The 19,033-nt window shown below is 39.1% G+C and overlaps 1 protein-coding gene and 1 long non-coding RNA gene across 2 annotated transcripts in view; one reads left to right on the top strand and one right to left on the bottom strand.

Moving 5' to 3' along the window:
• LOC136848257 (probable G-protein coupled receptor No9) overlaps positions 1-2,922 on the top strand; it is a 561,772-nt gene extending 558,850 nt beyond the window's left edge. The window contains exon 4 of the mRNA XM_067120636.1: positions 1,064-2,922. Within this exon, the coding sequence (XP_066976737.1) occupies positions 1,064-2,531 (1,468 nt within the window). The 3' untranslated portion in view covers positions 2,532-2,922. The remainder of the gene's footprint in view (positions 1-1,063) is intronic.
• Positions 1-19,033, bottom strand: part of LOC136848270 (uncharacterized) — a 101,518-nt gene that overhangs the window by 24,464 nt on the left and 58,021 nt on the right. The gene's annotated exons all lie outside the window — the stretch shown is intronic.

The raw sequence follows: 19,033 nt of genomic DNA, 5'->3' as shown, positions 1-19,033 counted from the left end.
CTACTAATAGCGTCTAAATAGGATGGGGGGGGGGATTCGTTTAAGGCAAATAGCTAACTCCACTTTTTTTTTTTTTTTTTAACTAGAGCAAACATATTGGTAATTGCTCCAACGTGAATCTTGTTCCTGCACCAATTACCTGGGGGTCAGACTATTTAGCGTGCCCTAGCAATTTAGCTGTCTGAATCTGTATAGAGAATTTAAGCCAAAGACCAACCGCTGGGATCTATGGTAAGGTCATTCAACGCTGACAGGGAAATAAGAAGAGAAATTGAGACTGACAAGGTTTGAAAGGTGTAACAGGAGGATGCCTATTGCAGTTGCACTATAAAACCATTATTAGGAGAGGGTTAAGAAGGAAGAAAGAGAATATGAACGGAGGTACAGTCAAAGGAATGAATGGGGTTGCAGCTAGGGGCCTATGGAAGGCTGGCTGCAAAGAACCTTGAAGTAATGCCTACAGTGCATCGCGTGAGGTGCACTGGCGGCATTAACCCCCTAAGGTGTTTAGCAATTTAGGTGTGGTATTAACTTGTATAACGCTGCATACAAACGCAGTCTCACTCATTCACACACAAGCGATAAGATTGGGATACAACAGTCTTTGGCATTTTTCTCTGTGGATACTGTGTAAATACATACCTTCGTTTACAAACGGTTTTATACTCAAGCTAAATAGAACCAAGCAGTATAATTTCATGACCAGTTTTTGGTACATCAAGAGAAAAATTGAGAAGCAAGGAAATTTGGAGAGAGAGAGAGAGAGAGAGAGAGAGAGAGAGAGAGAGAGAGAGAGAGAGAGAGAGAGAGAGAGAATGTGTGTTTCTGAAAAGTGAAATACTGATTTCTAAGAGAAATGAAAACAAAAACCTATTTACAGGACATTCATTCACCTCATACATCCAGAAAAATTGTCTTCTTCGACAAAGTTATTAATATTAATATTATGCCTGACTGTGTAACGAATATAATTTTTAATTTTAATCGTTTTAACAATTTATAATTTATACATATCAAGAAACTCTCCTAATCCATTTTTCCCCTTCTCCGTTCCCCCACACAGATACGTGGCCGTCACGAGACCGGTGTCATACCCTTCGCTGATGACGTCCTCGAGGGCGAAGCTACTGATCGCCTCCGTGTGGATCACCTCCTTCGTCATCTGCTTCCCGCCCTTGGTGGGCTGGAACGACAGACACAAGAACCTCGTGTCTGCGGCGGCCTCCTCCTCCTCTTCCTCTTCCTCGTCGTCGGAGGGAGGAGGAGGAGGGGGAGGGACTGACGACGGAGGGGGATTCGACAGCCTGGACGAGGACCTGGGGTGCCACCTGTCGTGCGAACTGACGAACGACATCGGCTACGTCGTGTACTCGGCGCTGGGGTCGTTCTTCATCCCGATGCTGGTGATGCTGTTCTTCTACTGGAAGATCTACTGCGCGGCCGCCGAGACGACCCGCGCCATCAACCAGGGCTTCAGGACGACCCGCAACAAGCGGATCCTGGGCAGCCGCTTCGAGGAGGAGCGCCTCACGCTCCGCATCCACCGCGGCCGGAACTCCGTCCAGGAGCACAACACGTACCACCACCACTCGAATCCCGAGCGGCGGTACGGCGGGAGCCAGCGGAATCACCACCACCACCACCATCACCACCACAATCACCACCACCGGCAAAACAGCCAGAAGAACAGCGCCAACAACATCAAGATGAAAAACCTCCGGCCGCAGCTCATCATGAAGTCGAGCATCTCGCTCCCGCCGGACATGAGGTACGACGGCAACAGCTACGCCATGGGCGAGAGGTGCGACCTGTGCAAGGTGCAGTGCTCTCGGGACCACTCGGACGTCGAGCTCCTGTCGGTGAGGAGGACGAACTCGGGCAACCACCAGGACTCCTGCTTCACCGTCGACACGAACTTCTCGACGCTGGAGTCGACGTCGCAGAGGCAGGACGGGGGTAGCAGCCTGAACACCTCCTCCACCTCGAACTGCACCTCGGCAGGGTCGAGCCTGCAGGGGAGAAGGTTCCCCTGCCACGGAGGAGGAGGAGGAGGAGGAGGGGGAGGAGGAGAAGGAGGCGGAGAGGCGGAGACTCCCGTCCGGGGCCCTGGAACCGGGCGTACCGCCGGCGGGACGTCGAGGATGGGCCGGCGGAACATCAAAGTGCAGGTGAAACGGTTCCGCATGGAGACGAAGGCGGCCAAGACGCTGGGCATCATCGTCGGGGTGTTCATCCTGTGCTGGTTCCCTTTCTTCACGATGTACCTGGTGAGGGGCTTCTGCCCCGTCTGCATCCACCCGCTCCTCTTCTCCGTTCTCTTCTGGCTGGGGTACTGCAACTCCGCCATCAACCCTTGCATCTACGCCCTCTTCAGCAAGGACTTCCGGTACGCCTTCAAAAATATCCTGTGCAAGTGCATCTGCACGAGGGAGTCGCGGAAGGCGTTCCCCACGCATCAGCAGTCCATCTACATCCCCTCCTGCGACAGGGACAACGACAGCGACGATAATTTCGAGGAGAGCAAGAGGTAGCGATGAAGAGGGCGAGGAGGAGAAGAAGGAGAAGAAGAAGAACAAGAACAAGAACAAGAAGAAGGTGAAAGTTCGTGACTCAAATCATATCAGTGTACTGTGTTTGTATTCCAAAAGGAAAACGGGAAAAATAAACCTTTTGGATTGTAATAAAAACTATAAAAAAAAGAGAGAATATATTCATCATGTTTTACAGTGTAAAAGTGTGTGAGACTACTACTTACTCATTATATACTTTTTATCAAAGCAAGAACACCACCCAGGGACTTTTTAGCTCGTACGTTCTGTCAGAAGCTCAAATATTCTTTAAAAAATAAAATCTTTAGGGGATATTCAAGCGTTAAACTTGTAAAGCAGATATATATAGAGAGAGATATATAAGTCATATCCCTTATCGGCTCTCACTCGACCTCAAGTTGTTATTACTCACTCCTTGTTCCCATCCCGCCTCACCTCCTCCTCGACGCTACTACATAGTGACAAGGCTTTCGAAGAACCTGATGGAGGGCGCCCTTTGGACGTCCTACGGCGTCCTCAGGGAAAGTTCAAGGGCGTCCTCAGGGGAAGCCCAAGGGCGTCCTCAGGGGAAGCCCAAGGACGTCCTCAGAGGAAGTTCAAGGGTGTTCTCAGGGGAAACCCAAGGGCGTCCTCAGGGGAAGCCCAAGGACGTCCTCAGGGGATGTTCAAGGGCGTCCTCAGGGGAAGTCCAAGGGCGTCCTCAGGGGAAGTTCAAGGGTGTCCTCAGGGAAAGTCCAAGGTCGTACTCAGGGCGTCCCCAGGGAAAGCCCAAGGGCGTCCTCGGGGAAAGTCCAAGGTCGTCCTCAGGGAAAGCCCAATGGCGTCCTTAGGGAAAGCCCAAGGTCGTCCTCGGGGAAAGCCCAAGGGTGTCCTCGGGGAAAATCCAAGGTCGTTCTCAGGGAGAGCCCAAGGGTGTCCTCGGGGAAAATCCAAGGTCGTCCTCAGGGAGAGCCCAAGGGCGTCTTCAGGGAAAGCCCAAGGGCTTCCTTAGGGAAAGCCCAAGGGCTTCCTTAGGGAAAGCCCAAGGGCGTCCTCAGGGAGAGCCCGAAAGGGAAAGTCCATGGGAGTCCTCAGGGAAAGTCCAAGGTCGTCCTCGGGGAAAGCCCAAGGGCATCCTCAGGGCGTCCTCAGGGAAAGCCCAAGGGTGTCCTTCAAGCAGGTTCTCGCCGGAGGCGATGAGAGTAGGGCAGGTCAAGGGGGAATACCTGCCATTACTCGAATTCGCAGTTCAGACAGTCTTTGGAAAAGAAGTAAACACAGGAAGGGCAAGGTCTCGGTATAATAGACTATAGACAGCAGAAGGTCTTCGTAGTATAGGCATCTGTTTTTGTACAAGACAGGAAGACAGACAGACAAACAGGTAGCAACAGACAGACAGACAAACAGGTAGCAAGAGACAGACAGACAGAGACTAAACTCATAAATATAAATATCATAGGCCTACGCACATTTGTCGTGCTACGGGTATTAACTCATATCTCTTTGTGTTTTGGAAATATATTAAAACGCTAAAATTCGCCACAGTCGCGAGGCCAACTGGTCTACTCTTCAGGTGATTACACTATGACACAATAAAAAGGAAAGCTACATATGCTAAAAAGAAGAAATAATCATAACAAAAAAATTAACAGCCATCTTTGGTCATTACCAAACTGCCAATCTCAAAACACAATTGTTAATCTTTTCATAGACCTGACATTCTTTGAGCCTAAACTATTTTGAAAATAAAATCAATTAGGAAACGACTACAGTAGGACTAGTCAGGAAGTGGTTCATTTCGAGAGATAGCTGGTGAAAAAGAATCAATGAAAGGTACACTGGATAAACCACACTGCATCATCATTTAGTCTCATAAAGCCCTCGTTATCGCGTGTAAATTCACAAATGCTTCGGAGGAGACATAACGAAATATGTATTCAGATTCCATCAGAGGACGAAAAAAAAATAAAAGGTCAGTTGTTAGGCAAATCAATTGTTACGCAATATTTCAAATTTACATTAAACAAAAACTATACCCTATGGTCGACTCTAAGGAACACTGTCTTAAACATTCACAGACTTCAATTAAAAAATGTTTAGAAAAATCGATGTAAAAATGTTGAATGTTTGCACAGTAAACATTAAACGAAAACTATACCTAGCTAAGTAAGGTTGGCTCTAAGTAACACTGTCTTAGAAATTCACAAACTTCAGCTAAAAACTGTAGATTATAATATAGAGATACTGCAAATTATTACCAAAAATGAATTCAAAATGAGAGGGCTACCTAATTTCAAATCCGCACACCAGTCAATCTCTCAATCAATATCAGTGCCAGAAGTGGTCATTATCTGAAAATGTATTCTTCTACTTTTCATTGCTTATATGTACAAGAATTATGTTTATATATATATATATATATATATATATATATATATAAAATAAACGAGGCAACTTTCCCGTTTTCTACCTTGCAATATGGCCTTGATGAGTTCCACAAGATACTAACCTTAAAATACGAAAACTATCCAAAGCTATTATCCTTTATCCCGCCCTCACGACACATCAAAAGAACTCAAAACATACAAAAACACTAAATTCAGAATCATCAACAAACAGAATTTGAAACGTTTCCCACTCGAATAACAAATATGCGAAATGATTCGTTCGCCAGAGGATAAATTGCTTCAGACTTTATTTTAATCTATACATTTTTCAATCTTTCCAATTCACGTACGATCGAATATGGAACACCTGCTTTATTTAAGATTCGGTATCCAGCCCATTAAAATACTTGCTTGCTGAACCGTATCAAAGCGTAGACATTTGTGTTGTTTTTGTGTTGCATCTGAACACGTTGATAGGCCTAGTTAAGCATCTAGTATGAATGTAACTTAAGAGCACCTATAAAATACGGATATATCTGGAGTCAATACATTAGCTCTTAAGAAACTGTAGCACTAGAATAAAGTTCATTTTTATTAGTAGTGACGTATAACAACTAAAATAACCACAATAATACGATATCTATCCATCTACGACGAATAAAACCTGATCAGTTTGCTAAACACGGACAATAGAAAACGGGAAAAGAAAATGGGAAGACTTTTTGAAGCGAAAAGGCTTTCCCCCAAAAATATCCGATTAGCATGGCGTGACCTTCTCCGTGGAACATTTTTCCTTTTATCACAACCCTCGACGAAAAAAATGGATTTCAGCCAAATGCGCTTGTTAGCTTTTAAGACTATGGGATGACGAGTGAAGGACGGGTGTAGGATCTTCGCCGGAACCCTTCGCTTAGAAGAGAGGCGAGACTACGATAGACAAGAGACGCATGCGCTCTGAGCCGACCCGTTCTCTCTAGTGACAGATTGATGAATATGATGTTTTGACACTTGTGTAATACTTTAGCGGCGTTGTGTGGGAGTGAAAGTGTATGGATGTGTATGTGCGTTTATGTGTATTTGTTCGTGCGTATGAAATTGAGTTGCGTCTAAAATCACTGTGTACTTAATTCACTAGTGAAATACTTAAAACCTAAAATAATTTTTTGTGAACATAACGTTCATATATACTGTATGACTTGTATGACATATAATATGACAGTTTCCCAGCGTGTTTTACTTCGTGAATATTCACCAATTTACACACATTATATATATATATATATATATATATATATATATATATATATATATATATATATATATATATATATATATATATGCACGCAAACGCGCGCATTTTTTGCTACCTAAGCCTTCGTCCAAATACGTAAGAAGATCCAAGTATATATGTATGTATGTATGTATGTATGTATGTATGGGCCTCGTGATATGACCAGTAGCATCGTAGTCCACTGAGCAAGGTGACCCAGTGAATAATTTCTAAACGCAAAGAATATCAGGATCTTTTTAAGGCCTCGCAAAAGGCCTAAATCAACAAAACCAAAAATTGAAAGAAAAAAATTTAGGTGTGAAATTTGGCTGACGTAAATTCCATGCCATGGCAATCTGAGAGAGAAAAAAAAAAAGTCACGTATCATGTCGACAAATTTTTGAAAGAAAATTATATAAAAACACAACAATAAAAGTACCAGAAAAAATGTTCACAAACAACACCTATCTATATATATATATATATATATATATATATATATATATATATATATATATATATATATATATATATATACATACACACCACATCTCACTAAGATATAAAGTGCCTTAGTCATGAAAAACTGGAACTCACCAAACACAGGTAAATGATAAAAGCTGGCAGATAATGAAAGACGCAAAGCAGTAATATGTAGTTTTCTCACCTCCATGACCCATTCAAATAAAATCAGTCATGTATGAGTTTTTTCAGTTGCATTCAAAAGTAAACAGTGCTTAGATAAACTATAATGATTGACTGGTTGATGGCAACACTGCATCACAACAGCAAAGGATATCGATGCCAAGAATATTTGTCTTTAGTAAACACACACGCATGCACACATAGACACACATATATATATACAGTATCTATGTGTGTGTGTATGCGTGTGTGAACATGTACATATTTAAATATACATATTTCTCAAAAAAACTCTGCATACTAACCTACGAATATTCCCACAAATGAAAACTTGTATACATCTTGATAAGCATTAACCTATTACCTGGTAAAATTTGCAAAAAAAAAAAAATTATGAACGCATCATCCAAATAAGGACAAGGGAATTGTTTCGACGCCATTAAATAATTCTACTGAAATTACTTGAAAAAAAAACAGTAATTTTCGTGACATTTTTCCATAGGATGGAGCAGCATTCACGATTGCTGCAAGTCTTGACTGACTGATTGACTGAATCAACTGACTGAGTTACTAATTCAGCTGAGTCAATTGACTGAGTGGCTGAGTCAGCTGACTGAATGACAGAGTCAATTGACTGAGTTACTAATTCAGTTGACTGACTGACTGATTGATTAATTAACTGACTGAGTCAAATGACTGACTTATTTACTCACTGACTGAGTCAGCTGACTGAGTTACTAAATCAGTTGACTGACTGAGTGATTGATTAATTAACTGATTGAGTCAAATGACTGACTTCTTTCCTGATTGAGTCAGTTGATTGACTGATTGATTTATTGACTAAGTCAAATGATTGATTGACCGAGTCAGTTGACTGACTGACTGACTGATTGATTGATTGATTGATGACTGATTGACGAAATCAGTTGACCGAGTCAGTTGACTGAATTACTAATTCAGCTGACTGACTGACTGATTGATTAATTAACTGACTGAATCTGATGACTGACTCCTTAAGTGACTGATCGAGTTGACTCCTTAAGTGACTGATCGAGTCAGTTGACTGAGTGATTGATTTATCGACTGAGTCAATTTACTGATTGACCGAGTCAGTTGACTGATGGACTGATTGATTAATTAACTGATTGAATCCGATGACTGGCTTCTTTCCTGACTGATTGAGTCAGCTGATTGATTGATTGATTTATTGACTGAGTCAACTGATTGACTGACCAAGTCAGTTAACTGACTGACTGATTGACTGACTGATTGATTGATGATTGACTGATCAAGTCACCTGACCGAGTCGGTTGACTGAAGTACTAATTCAGTTGACTGACTGACTGACTGATTGATTAATTAACTGATTGAATCCGATGACTGACTTCTTTATTGACTGATCAAGTCAGTTGACTGAGCGATTGATTTATCAACTGAGTCAAATGACTGATTAACCAAGTCAGCTGACTGACTGATTGATTGATCAATTTATGATTGACTGATTGAGTCAGTTGACTGACTGACTGATGATTGATTGATCGAGTCAGCTGACTGACCGATTGATTGATTGATGATTGATTGATCGAGTCAGTTGACTGATTGATTGCATATATACACACGCGCACACACATGAATTTTCCTGTCCATGCCAAGGACGAAACCATCACAATCAACATACCAGATTACTGTCACTGACTGTATCATCACATCAATACTCCAAATTCATCATATTAGTCCTCCCAAATCTCTATCACTGATAAAGACATCATCATATTAAAACTGGGAAATCTCTATGACTGATGAACTCATCATATCAACGCAAAAATCGCTATCTCTGATAAAAAAAAATATCAGAACTTCAAAATTTACATAACTGATGAAATCATCATATTATCATCATATCAAACGTCTATCACCGATAAAATCATCATATCAAGGATCTGAAATTTATGTAACTCATGAAATCATCATATCAGCCTTACCTAAATCTCTATCACTGATAAAAACATCATATCAAAACTGGAAAATTTCTATCAGTGATGAAAACATTATATCAACACACCAAAATCTCTGTCAACATAAAAATCTCTATCAACATAAAAATTTCTGTCGACATAAAAATCTCTATCAACATAAAAATCTGTCAACATAAAAAAAAACCTCTGCCAACATAAAAATCTGTCATCATAAAAAAACTGTCAACATGAAAATCTGTCAATATAAAAATTTCGGTCGACATAAAAATCTCTACCAACATAAAAGTTTCTGTCAACATAAAAATCTCTGCCAACATAAAACATCTATACCTTAAGAACACATGATATCAGCACCCCAAATTCTGTCTGTCTCTCACAGACGAAGAAATTTCACAGAAAACTGACGAACACCTTTCGATTGACTTAGCTGACAAAACAAAATATTTTTCTAAAAAGAAAATGTCGTAAGAGATTGTTAAAAACACGACGTGAATTGTACAATACACAATATCATCCTTATATATCAAAGTAGGCTATAGGTTAGGTTAGATGGGATTCTCTGTCCTTCTTTCTAAAATAGACAAGAAAAAAAGACTATATTAAAAAAAAAACAACTTGTGGAGGAGGTGACGTGCTTATTTTTTTATTTATTTTTTTTAAGGTTTACACAAAAATGTAGTAGTGGGCTTGAGAGTCCAGTGATGAGGCATTCTATGTATAAAAAAAAATTTTAAAAATTATAAAATAAAACCTCTAGTCTGTGTTATTAGATATCAAAACTCATGGATGTCACTCTGTGTCCTAACTCTGTATAATTGTAAATAGTAAAAAAGATGTTAACAAAGATGTACGAAGGAGATTCATTGATTTGTCAAGGTTCTTCATAAAACTCTCTCTCTCTCTCTCTCTCTCTCTCTCTCTCTCTCTCTCTCTCTCTCTCTCTCTCTCTCTCTAGTTTCAAAGATTGTTATTTTCTGCTACACTTTACATTTTCACGTGTATACAATTACACAATGAAATAGCCAATGAAAACATGCTTTAGAATTTTGTTTAAAGAATGGAATGACGGGAACAATTTGATTCGAAAATTTAAATTCGACAAAAATTTTTGCAAAATTCCACTACAAATCAAAAATACGTGGCTTTGAGTATAATATTATTAAACGTAACCTTTCAGTCTATATAGGATCGATCCTACTAGACTGATTGATTTCACGTAACCTGGCGTAGCAGCAACCATCATGTTATTGAAACAGGAAAAGATGTTGATGGTACGCCAAAAAAAACACAAGACTTTCAGTTGCCCCAAAAGTGTGACTGACCTACTGAATGGGTGATTTAAGTAATCTGGCGTCGCAGGAATTACGGTCAACGACGTGGGACATACGCTATTATGCATATCCTTGAAGTATTAAAAAAAATTTTCTGAACGCTTGAATAGTTGCCAAGAAAGGTATAAATTCTAAAGCACAAATGGGATTTAAATTTTGTGTATTTTCTCAGTCTATACAATGGGGATTAGTGGCTTTAAAATCTACGCCATTAGAACAATTACATTCAGTCTTGCCAAGTGGGATCACAGATCTAATTTTAGACTTGCAAAAAAAAACAAAAGACTGATCAGCAGCCTTCCCAAATCAGTATCTAGGTAACTCATGAATGAGTAATTCTCAATTATCAATATTCCTCGCTGGAAAAAGTGCACGGAAATGCAATGTTGATTTTTACAACATCCGTCGGGATTATATGCAAGCTTCGTCAGCATGTACAGCATTGAAAAGGCTTCAGGTTTCTGTTATAAATATAAATCTATTATGGAAAGTAAAACAGTCACTAAATTTGAAAAATCGATCATCACAAATCTGAGTATCAAAAAAAAAAAAAAAAAAATATATATATATATATATATATATATATATATATATATATATATATATATATATATATATATATATATATATATATATATATATATACGTATGAGAGAAAATGAAGGATTCTGCACTATAAATCAATGGCGAATGCGATATCAAACGTTATAGGCTCTACAGCTTTCAAAAAGCTTTGTAAAGCTAACACGAGATGCTATTTGAAGCTAAGCTGAAATGCTAGACAAAACTATAGACGGATCTACGTAAATCAGCAATAAATTAATTCAATCATGTGTAAATAAACAGAAGTTTTACCTGACTAAATTACTGGTAAATTCAGAGTCAATGGAAAAAAATTAAAAATTATTACAATGGAAATAATTTAATAACTGTTACTGCTACAGGTACTAGTAATAATTTCAAGAATATTACAAATACCGACTTTAACCACTTATCAAAAATAATAACAATTATAGGCCTTGGCCATTTATCAAAAATACTTAAAAATATAGGTCTAAACCAATTATCAAAGATACTTAAAAATTTTAAGCCCTAACCATTTATCAAAAATACTCAAAATTATAGGCATTAACCATTCATCAAAAATACTAAAAATTATAGTCCTTAACCATTTACCAGAAATAATGAAAATTATAGGCCTTAACCATTTATCAAAAATAATAAAAATTATAGGCCTTAACCATTACCAAAAATAATAAAAATTTTAGGCCTTAACCATTTATCAAAAGTAATAAAAATTTTAGGCGTTAACCCTTTATCAAAAATAATAAAAATTATAGGCATCAACCATTTACCAAAAACGATAAAAATTATAGGCCTTAACCATTCATCAAAAATAATACTTAAAATTTTAGGCCTTAACCATCTATCAAAAATAATAAAAATTATAGACATCAACCATTCACCAAAAATAATATTTAAAATTTTAGGCATTGACCATTTATCAAAAATAATAAAAATTTATCAAAGTTAATGAAAATTATAGGCATCAACCATTTATCAAAAAATTATAGGCCTTAATCATATATCAAAAATAATAAAAATTATATGCCTCTTTATCAAAATTTTTAAAAATTACAGGCACCAACCATTTATCAAAAATAATGAAAATTACAGGCCTTAACCATTAATCAAAAATACTTAAAATTATAGGCATCAACAATTTATCAAAAATAATAAAAATTATAGTCATCAACCATTTATCAAAAACAATACTTAAAATTTCAGGCCTTAACCATTTATCAAAATTAATGAAACTACAGGCCTTAACTATTTATCAAAAATAATACCTAAAAACCATTGATCACAAATAATAAAAATTACAGGCCTTTTTATCAAAATTAATAAAAATTACAGGCATCAACCATTTATCAAAAATGAAGCATAAAATCATAATCGTCTATTAGATTTCAAAATCTACTTACACACCAATCCTTTAAGTGCAATGCCCATTAGCCACGCCTGGGCCACCACGTCTTTTAACATTTCCTCCATTACCTGCGCACAGAGAGACTACACGAACGGGAGAAAGCATTCAAGCCCTCCGAAACAGCGCTCCTTCAAAAGCCAGGTCGTTAATCACTGGCGCAAGAAAACGACACGCAACATTTAATACGACGGTTGAAGTTACGACCTCCTCAGCCAGTCCTGAGAGGAGGAGAACTTCCTGACTTCTTCTTATTCTTCCTCGGTCGAGTGATGAAGAAGTGAGCCAGTAAAGTAGTTGACAGTTAATCACAGATATTTGCATGAATTTGCGTGAATTTGTAATATAGGGCATTCGATTCTACGTTAAATTATTATTTCTCTCCATCAGAGACGTGGGAACACGGATTCTTGGCTGACGTTAATGTTTGTGATAATTATGCCTGCAGTATATATACAATGTCGACTTTGTTCATTTCAAGTGGCGTGTTCTATTTGTGCTGTAACTATTGAATAAATGGCCCTCTGTTACAGTGGCTCTTAACCAGGGGTGCGAAGCCCTTTACTAAGGGGTGCGAGGATGCCTATGAATAATTAAAGCAAAATATATTTTTATATACGCATGTTATCTTTTCTGCAAAAAAATACAAATGACATAAAATAAAATAAAATAAAATAATTAATATAATAATATCAATGGTGGTTTTGCTATTGAAACACATCATATCAACTTTGTATTTTAGGTTTTTTTTTTAGTTCAGCAATTCAGGGGATGCGAGAACTGACTGCTGATTTGAAAGGGGTGCATACATTGAAAAAAGGTTAAGAACCACAGCTCTAATATATCTAGCCATAACTGGGAAGACTGGCCCACATTCTTATATCAGGATTAAACCAAAAGATCCCATATTGCAAATTTGACACTTCAAAAATAATGAAGAGGTAGTCGAGACTTAGGCATCATTAAAACATTATACATTCAACCATCTCCATACAACAATCTCTCTCTCTCTCTCTCTCTCTCTCTCTCTCTCTCTCTCTCTCTCTCTCTCTCTCTCTCTAACCCTAAATACTTTAAAATTAAAAAAATAAGTGAAAAACTAAGGCAAAAGATCTTCCTATTTTTAGAGAAAAAAATAAAAGATCAGCCTTCGAACCAAAATATCATTATGATTCTGTGTTTTTACAATGTTGATATCATCGTGACGACCAACAGACCTTTGCACATATCTGAAATGTGTAGTAGTCCATGTTTAGATGTTCTATAGAGCTCTGTTTAGAAGACAAAAAAAAATGTATCAAAAATGTTCTAATCTACTGACTCAGAAAAAGGTTTTGGATACGGTTCCACGAACGGAACTCCAAAATAGCACAAATATTCTAATTATGATTTTTATTTTTTATTTCAATCTGTCTTTCTCCTTTCAGACTCATAGCATTCTTTGGATGCACTTCGATTTTCAGGGATAACGTAAGCAAATTATTATTATTATTATTATTATTATTATTATTATTATTATTATTATTATTATTATTATTATTATTATTCTCCTTCTTCTCCTTCTTCTTTCCTTTTGTAAAGGAGTTGAACGTGGAGGAGGAAGAGGAGATACGCGAATATCTGATAATAACTAATAAACCAAGAGAAGTTCAATAGATGTAAATTTACATACACATACACACACACACACAAGGAAACTGATTATTGTAAGTGTGTATTTACCGTTGTGTAAACTGTACATCATCATACATATGAGATATGTATGTTCGTGGAAAGACCGTGTTATGTAAAAATCTAACATTCATACGTAAACTACAGATATATATATATATATATATACATACATATTATATATATATATACATATATACATTATATATACAAAAAATGGTGTAGAATTCTTTAAAAATGAAAAAATGCTTTACATTCAAAGGGGGATATATATATATATATATATATATATATATATATATATATATATATATATATATATATATATATATATATAATGTATGTATGTATATTACGTATATTTATATATTATAATGTATGAATGTATATACATAACGGTCCACACAATTGCGTTTCATCTCCTTCAGAACTCAGACTGAAATTTCTAAAGACAAAAAAAAAGGTTGAAAATCAAAAAAAGAAAACATTGAAGGCCTTAGAAAATAAACTACAAAAATCACCGTATCCCTGTGCAATAGTAAAATAAAAAAAATTCACCATATGTTTAAAAAGAATGTTATTGTATGTATAGTACAACATTGCTTTAACTATATAGTGAACTACTTCAGAGTTAATGTGCACAAATAAACGTGACATTAGACTGCAAATTGACTTTCATTTATCCCTCGAACTTTCCCAACAAAAGTTTGTAACTGTTTAGAACTTCCCTGGCGACCTAGCGTTTAAGAAATCGGACGCACTTTTGACCGGTAGGTCGCCACGGCATAAGAACGAAACCTTCAGACTAGTTGGTCAATGATATGGTCCTATGCATCAGCGTCATGGGTTGTAAAAGTTACGATTATGATGAATGACGATAATTATCATTCTCTGACAGTTATTTTTGCTTTCTGAAAAGAAAACTACTGTGCCGGCTTTGTCTGTCCGTCCGCACTTTTTTCTGTCAGCACTTTCTCTGGCCACCCTCAGATCTTAACAACTGCTGAGGCTAGAGGGCTGCAAATTAGTACGTTGATCATCCACTTTCAAATCATCAAACATTCCAAATTGCAGCCCTCTAGCCTCAGTAGTTCTTATTTTATTTAAGGTTAAATTTAGTCATAATCGTGCATCTGACAACGTTATAAGCCAGGCCATCACTGGGCCGTGGTTAAAGTTTCATGGGCGGCGGCTCATACAGCATTATACCGAGACCACCGAAAGATAGATCCATTCTCGGTGGCCTTAATTATACGATGTATATTGCGCCGAAGAAACTTCAGCGCAATTTTTACTTGTTTTTTTATGACGTTAAATAAGCACTGATCTCAAGTCTTCTAACCAGTGTGGGTTCGAATCCCAATCAGGGAGAAGAATTTCTTCTTTTTCTTTCGGATTTCAAGGTTTGCAGTGGAAGGCTCGTCAATGAATATTAGGAAGTCGAGAGTTGAAAAGGTTATTTTCGGCTTAACTGTATATATATATATATATATATATATATATATATATATATATATATATATATATATATATATATATATATATATACATATATATATATATATATATATATATACATATATATATATATATATATATATATATATATATATATATATATATATATATATATATATATATATAACTGGTTCTTATGGTATTTTGATCCTATTAGAGGTTTCAATGCCTCTTGAAGGATTGAACACCAAAGCTCATTAACTTTAAAGGATTAAAATGGATTTAAATTTAAGGATTGTTTAATAAAATTATTTGCACAAATCATGAATAGCAACGCACCAATTAAAACCTCAGAAGTTAGGAATAACCGGTATAAGAAGAGAGAGAGAGAGAGAGAGAGAGAGAGAGAGAGAGAGAGAGAGAGAGAGAGAGAGAGAATAGCATAATATTATCATAAATATTACTCAAAATTATCCTAAATAATATTCACAATTATCATAATATTCACAATTATCATAAATAATATTCAAAATTATTATAAGTAATATACATAAATATCATAATACTCAAAATTATCATAATTAATATTTAAAATTGTCACAGATGATATTCAAAATTATCACAGATAGTCAAAATTATCATAAAATATATTCAAAATTATCATAAATAATATTCAAAATTATCATGAATATTCAAATTTATCATAAACGATATTCAAAATTATCATAGCTTTATTCAAAATTACCATGAATAATATTCAAGACTATCACGAATAACAGTCATAATTATCATGAATAATATTCTTAATTATCATAAATACCATTCAGAAGTTTCATGAATAATATTCAAAATTATCATGATATTCAAAATCATCATTAATAATATTCAAAATTATCGTACCCCATTCAAAATTTCGACCGTCATTCCCACGTGGTGCTTCCGTTTAAACGACCAAAGGCAAAGGGAACAAAACGGAACGGAATGGAACGGAACGCAGACGGAACGGAATGGAACGCGCCCACCTCTTCCTACAAAGCAATAAAATGAACGCATTCCGGGTTCTTTACGATGGCTTCATGCAAAGAAAAAAACTGCCACCAAACCTTGCGTGTTTGCTCTCTCTCTCTCTCTCTCTCCTTTTATCTTTATCTCTGTCTACCTGTCTTTCCATTTCTCTCTCTCTCTCTCTCTCTCTTTCTTTGCACGTTTCCTCATCCAGACCAGCAACCCGACAGAACCTTCCACCATCTTCCATCACCTGCCACCAAGTGCCACCATCTTCCACTACCTTCCACCGCCTTCCAACACCTGCCACCACTTTCCATCACCTTCCACCAGCTGCAACCACCTTCTAACACCTTCCACCACCTTCCACCAGCTGCAACCACTTTCCATCACCTTCCACCAGCTGCAACCACCTTCTATCACCTGCCACCACCTTCCACCAGCTGCAACCACCTTCTATCACCTGCCACCACCTTCCACCACCTTCTATCACCTGCCACCACCTTCCACCAGCTGCAACCACCTTCTATCACCTGACACCACCTTCCACCACCTTCTATCACCTGCCACCACCTTCCACCAGCTGCAACCACCTTCTATCACCTGCCGCCACCTTCCATCACCTTCAACCACCTTCCACCGCCTTCCACCAGCTGCAACCACCTTCTATCACCTTCCACCAGCTGCAACCACCTTCTATCACCTTCCACCAGCTGCAACCACCTTCTATCACCTGCCACCACCTTCCACCAGCTGCAACCACCTTCTATCACCTGCCACCACCTTCCATCACCTTCAACCACCTTCCACCGCCTTCCACCAGCTGCAACCACCTTCTATCACCTTCCACCAGCTGCAACCACCTTCTATCACCTGCCACCACCTTCCATCACCTTCAACCACCTTCCACCGCCTTCCACCAGCTGCAACCACCTTCTATCACCTTCCACCAGCTGCAACCACCTTCTATCACCTTCCACCAGCTGCAACCACCTTCTATCACCTGCCACCACCTTCCATCACCTTCAACCACCTTCCACCGCCTTCCACCAGCTGCAACCACCTTCTATCACCTTCCACCAGCTGCAACCACCTTCTATCACCTTCCACCAGCTGCAACCACCTTCTATCACCTTCCACCAGCTGCAACCACCTTCTATCACCTGCCACCACCTTCCATCACCTTCAACCACCTTCCACCGCCTTCCACCAGCTGCAACCACCTTCTATCACCTTCCACCAGCTGCAACCACCTTCTATCACCTTCCACCAGCTGCAACCACCTTCTATCACCTGCCACCACCTTCCACCAGCTGCAACCACCTTCTATCACCTGCCACCACCTTCCATCACCTTCAACCACCTTCCACCGCCTTCCACCAGCTGCAACCACCTTCTATCACCTTCCACCAGCTGCAACCACCTTCTATCACCTGCCACCACCTTCCATCACCTTCAACCACCTTCCACCGCCTTCCACCAGCTGCAACCACCTTCTATCACCTTCCACCAGCTGCAACCACCTTCTATCACCTTCCACCAGCTGCAACCACCTTCTATCACCTGCCACCACCTTCCATCACCTTCAACCACCTTCCACCGCCTTCCACCAGCTGCAACCACCTTCTATCACCTTCCACCAGCTGCAACCACCTTCTATCACCTGCCACCACCTTCCACCAGCTGCAACCACCTTCTATCACCTGCCACCACCTTCCACCACCTTCTATCACCTGCCACCACCTTCCACCAGCTGCAACCACCTTCTATTACCTGACACCACCTTCCACCACCTTCTATCACCTGCCACCACCTTCCACCAGCTGCAACCACCTTCTATCACCTGCCGCCACCTTCCATCACCTTCAACCACCTTCCACCGCCTTCCACCACCAGCTCGTTTCCCATTAACTCCAATCGTTTGAGAATGAAGCCGCTGTTTTTAACTCTCGACTCCCCAGATGAAAAGACAAAGAGGCGGGAACGAAAACAAAAAATATTCGCGGCACTTACGACTAATATCAATATCCCCCAACAGTTTATTATTGCGTGCAAGAGCCACCAAGAGCCAAGAGGAGCCACGGAGAGCAATAAAGGCCGCGGGGATACAGACACAGACACAGACACAGAGAGGTTAGGTGGGGAATGGGGAGAGAGGGGGGGTTTCTCTCTCTCTCTCCCCCTCCTCCTCCTCCTCCTCCTCCTCCTCCTCCTCCTGCGGCCGCCAGATTCAACACTGATTATAATAAAGTATTCAAAAACAATTTCGTCTAGTCTTGCTTCCTAACACAGGGGCGCCCCTCCCCCACCGCCACCAATTGGGCGAGATGAGAGTTGGGGAGGGGTTGGGGACGGGGAGGGGATGGGAGAGAGACCCGGTATGTCTCATTATTACGCCTCGAAGAATTTCATTTGAAACCAACACCCCCTTCCCCTTCCCCTCCCCTCCCCTCCCCTCATTTTCGAAGGCATTTCTCTCTCTCTCTCTCTCTCTCTCTCTCTCTCTCTCTCTCTCTCTCGGAGACGTCCTTATTTGAATAAGCTGCGCATTTGCAATCTCCTCTCTTTGAACAGGATAACTTTTTTCTTTTTTTTTCCGTGGTCTCTCGCGGGGCGTCTTCTGCAACGAAAAGTTTGGAAGGCTTTTGGGTGGGGGCGGGGGGAGTGGTCCCCCCTTCGGCAATATTAACGTGGGGATGTCCTCTTTCCGAAAAAGTTTGACATTTGCCGCGTCGTCGTGTACTTGAGGAATTTTTGAGGAATTCTTGTGTGTCC

Source organism: Macrobrachium rosenbergii, chromosome 18, assembly GCF_040412425.1.
Source record: "Macrobrachium rosenbergii isolate ZJJX-2024 chromosome 18, ASM4041242v1, whole genome shotgun sequence".
NCBI lineage: Eukaryota > Metazoa > Arthropoda > Malacostraca > Decapoda > Palaemonidae > Macrobrachium > Macrobrachium rosenbergii.
This window is presented reverse-complemented; position numbering and strand designations above follow the sequence as displayed.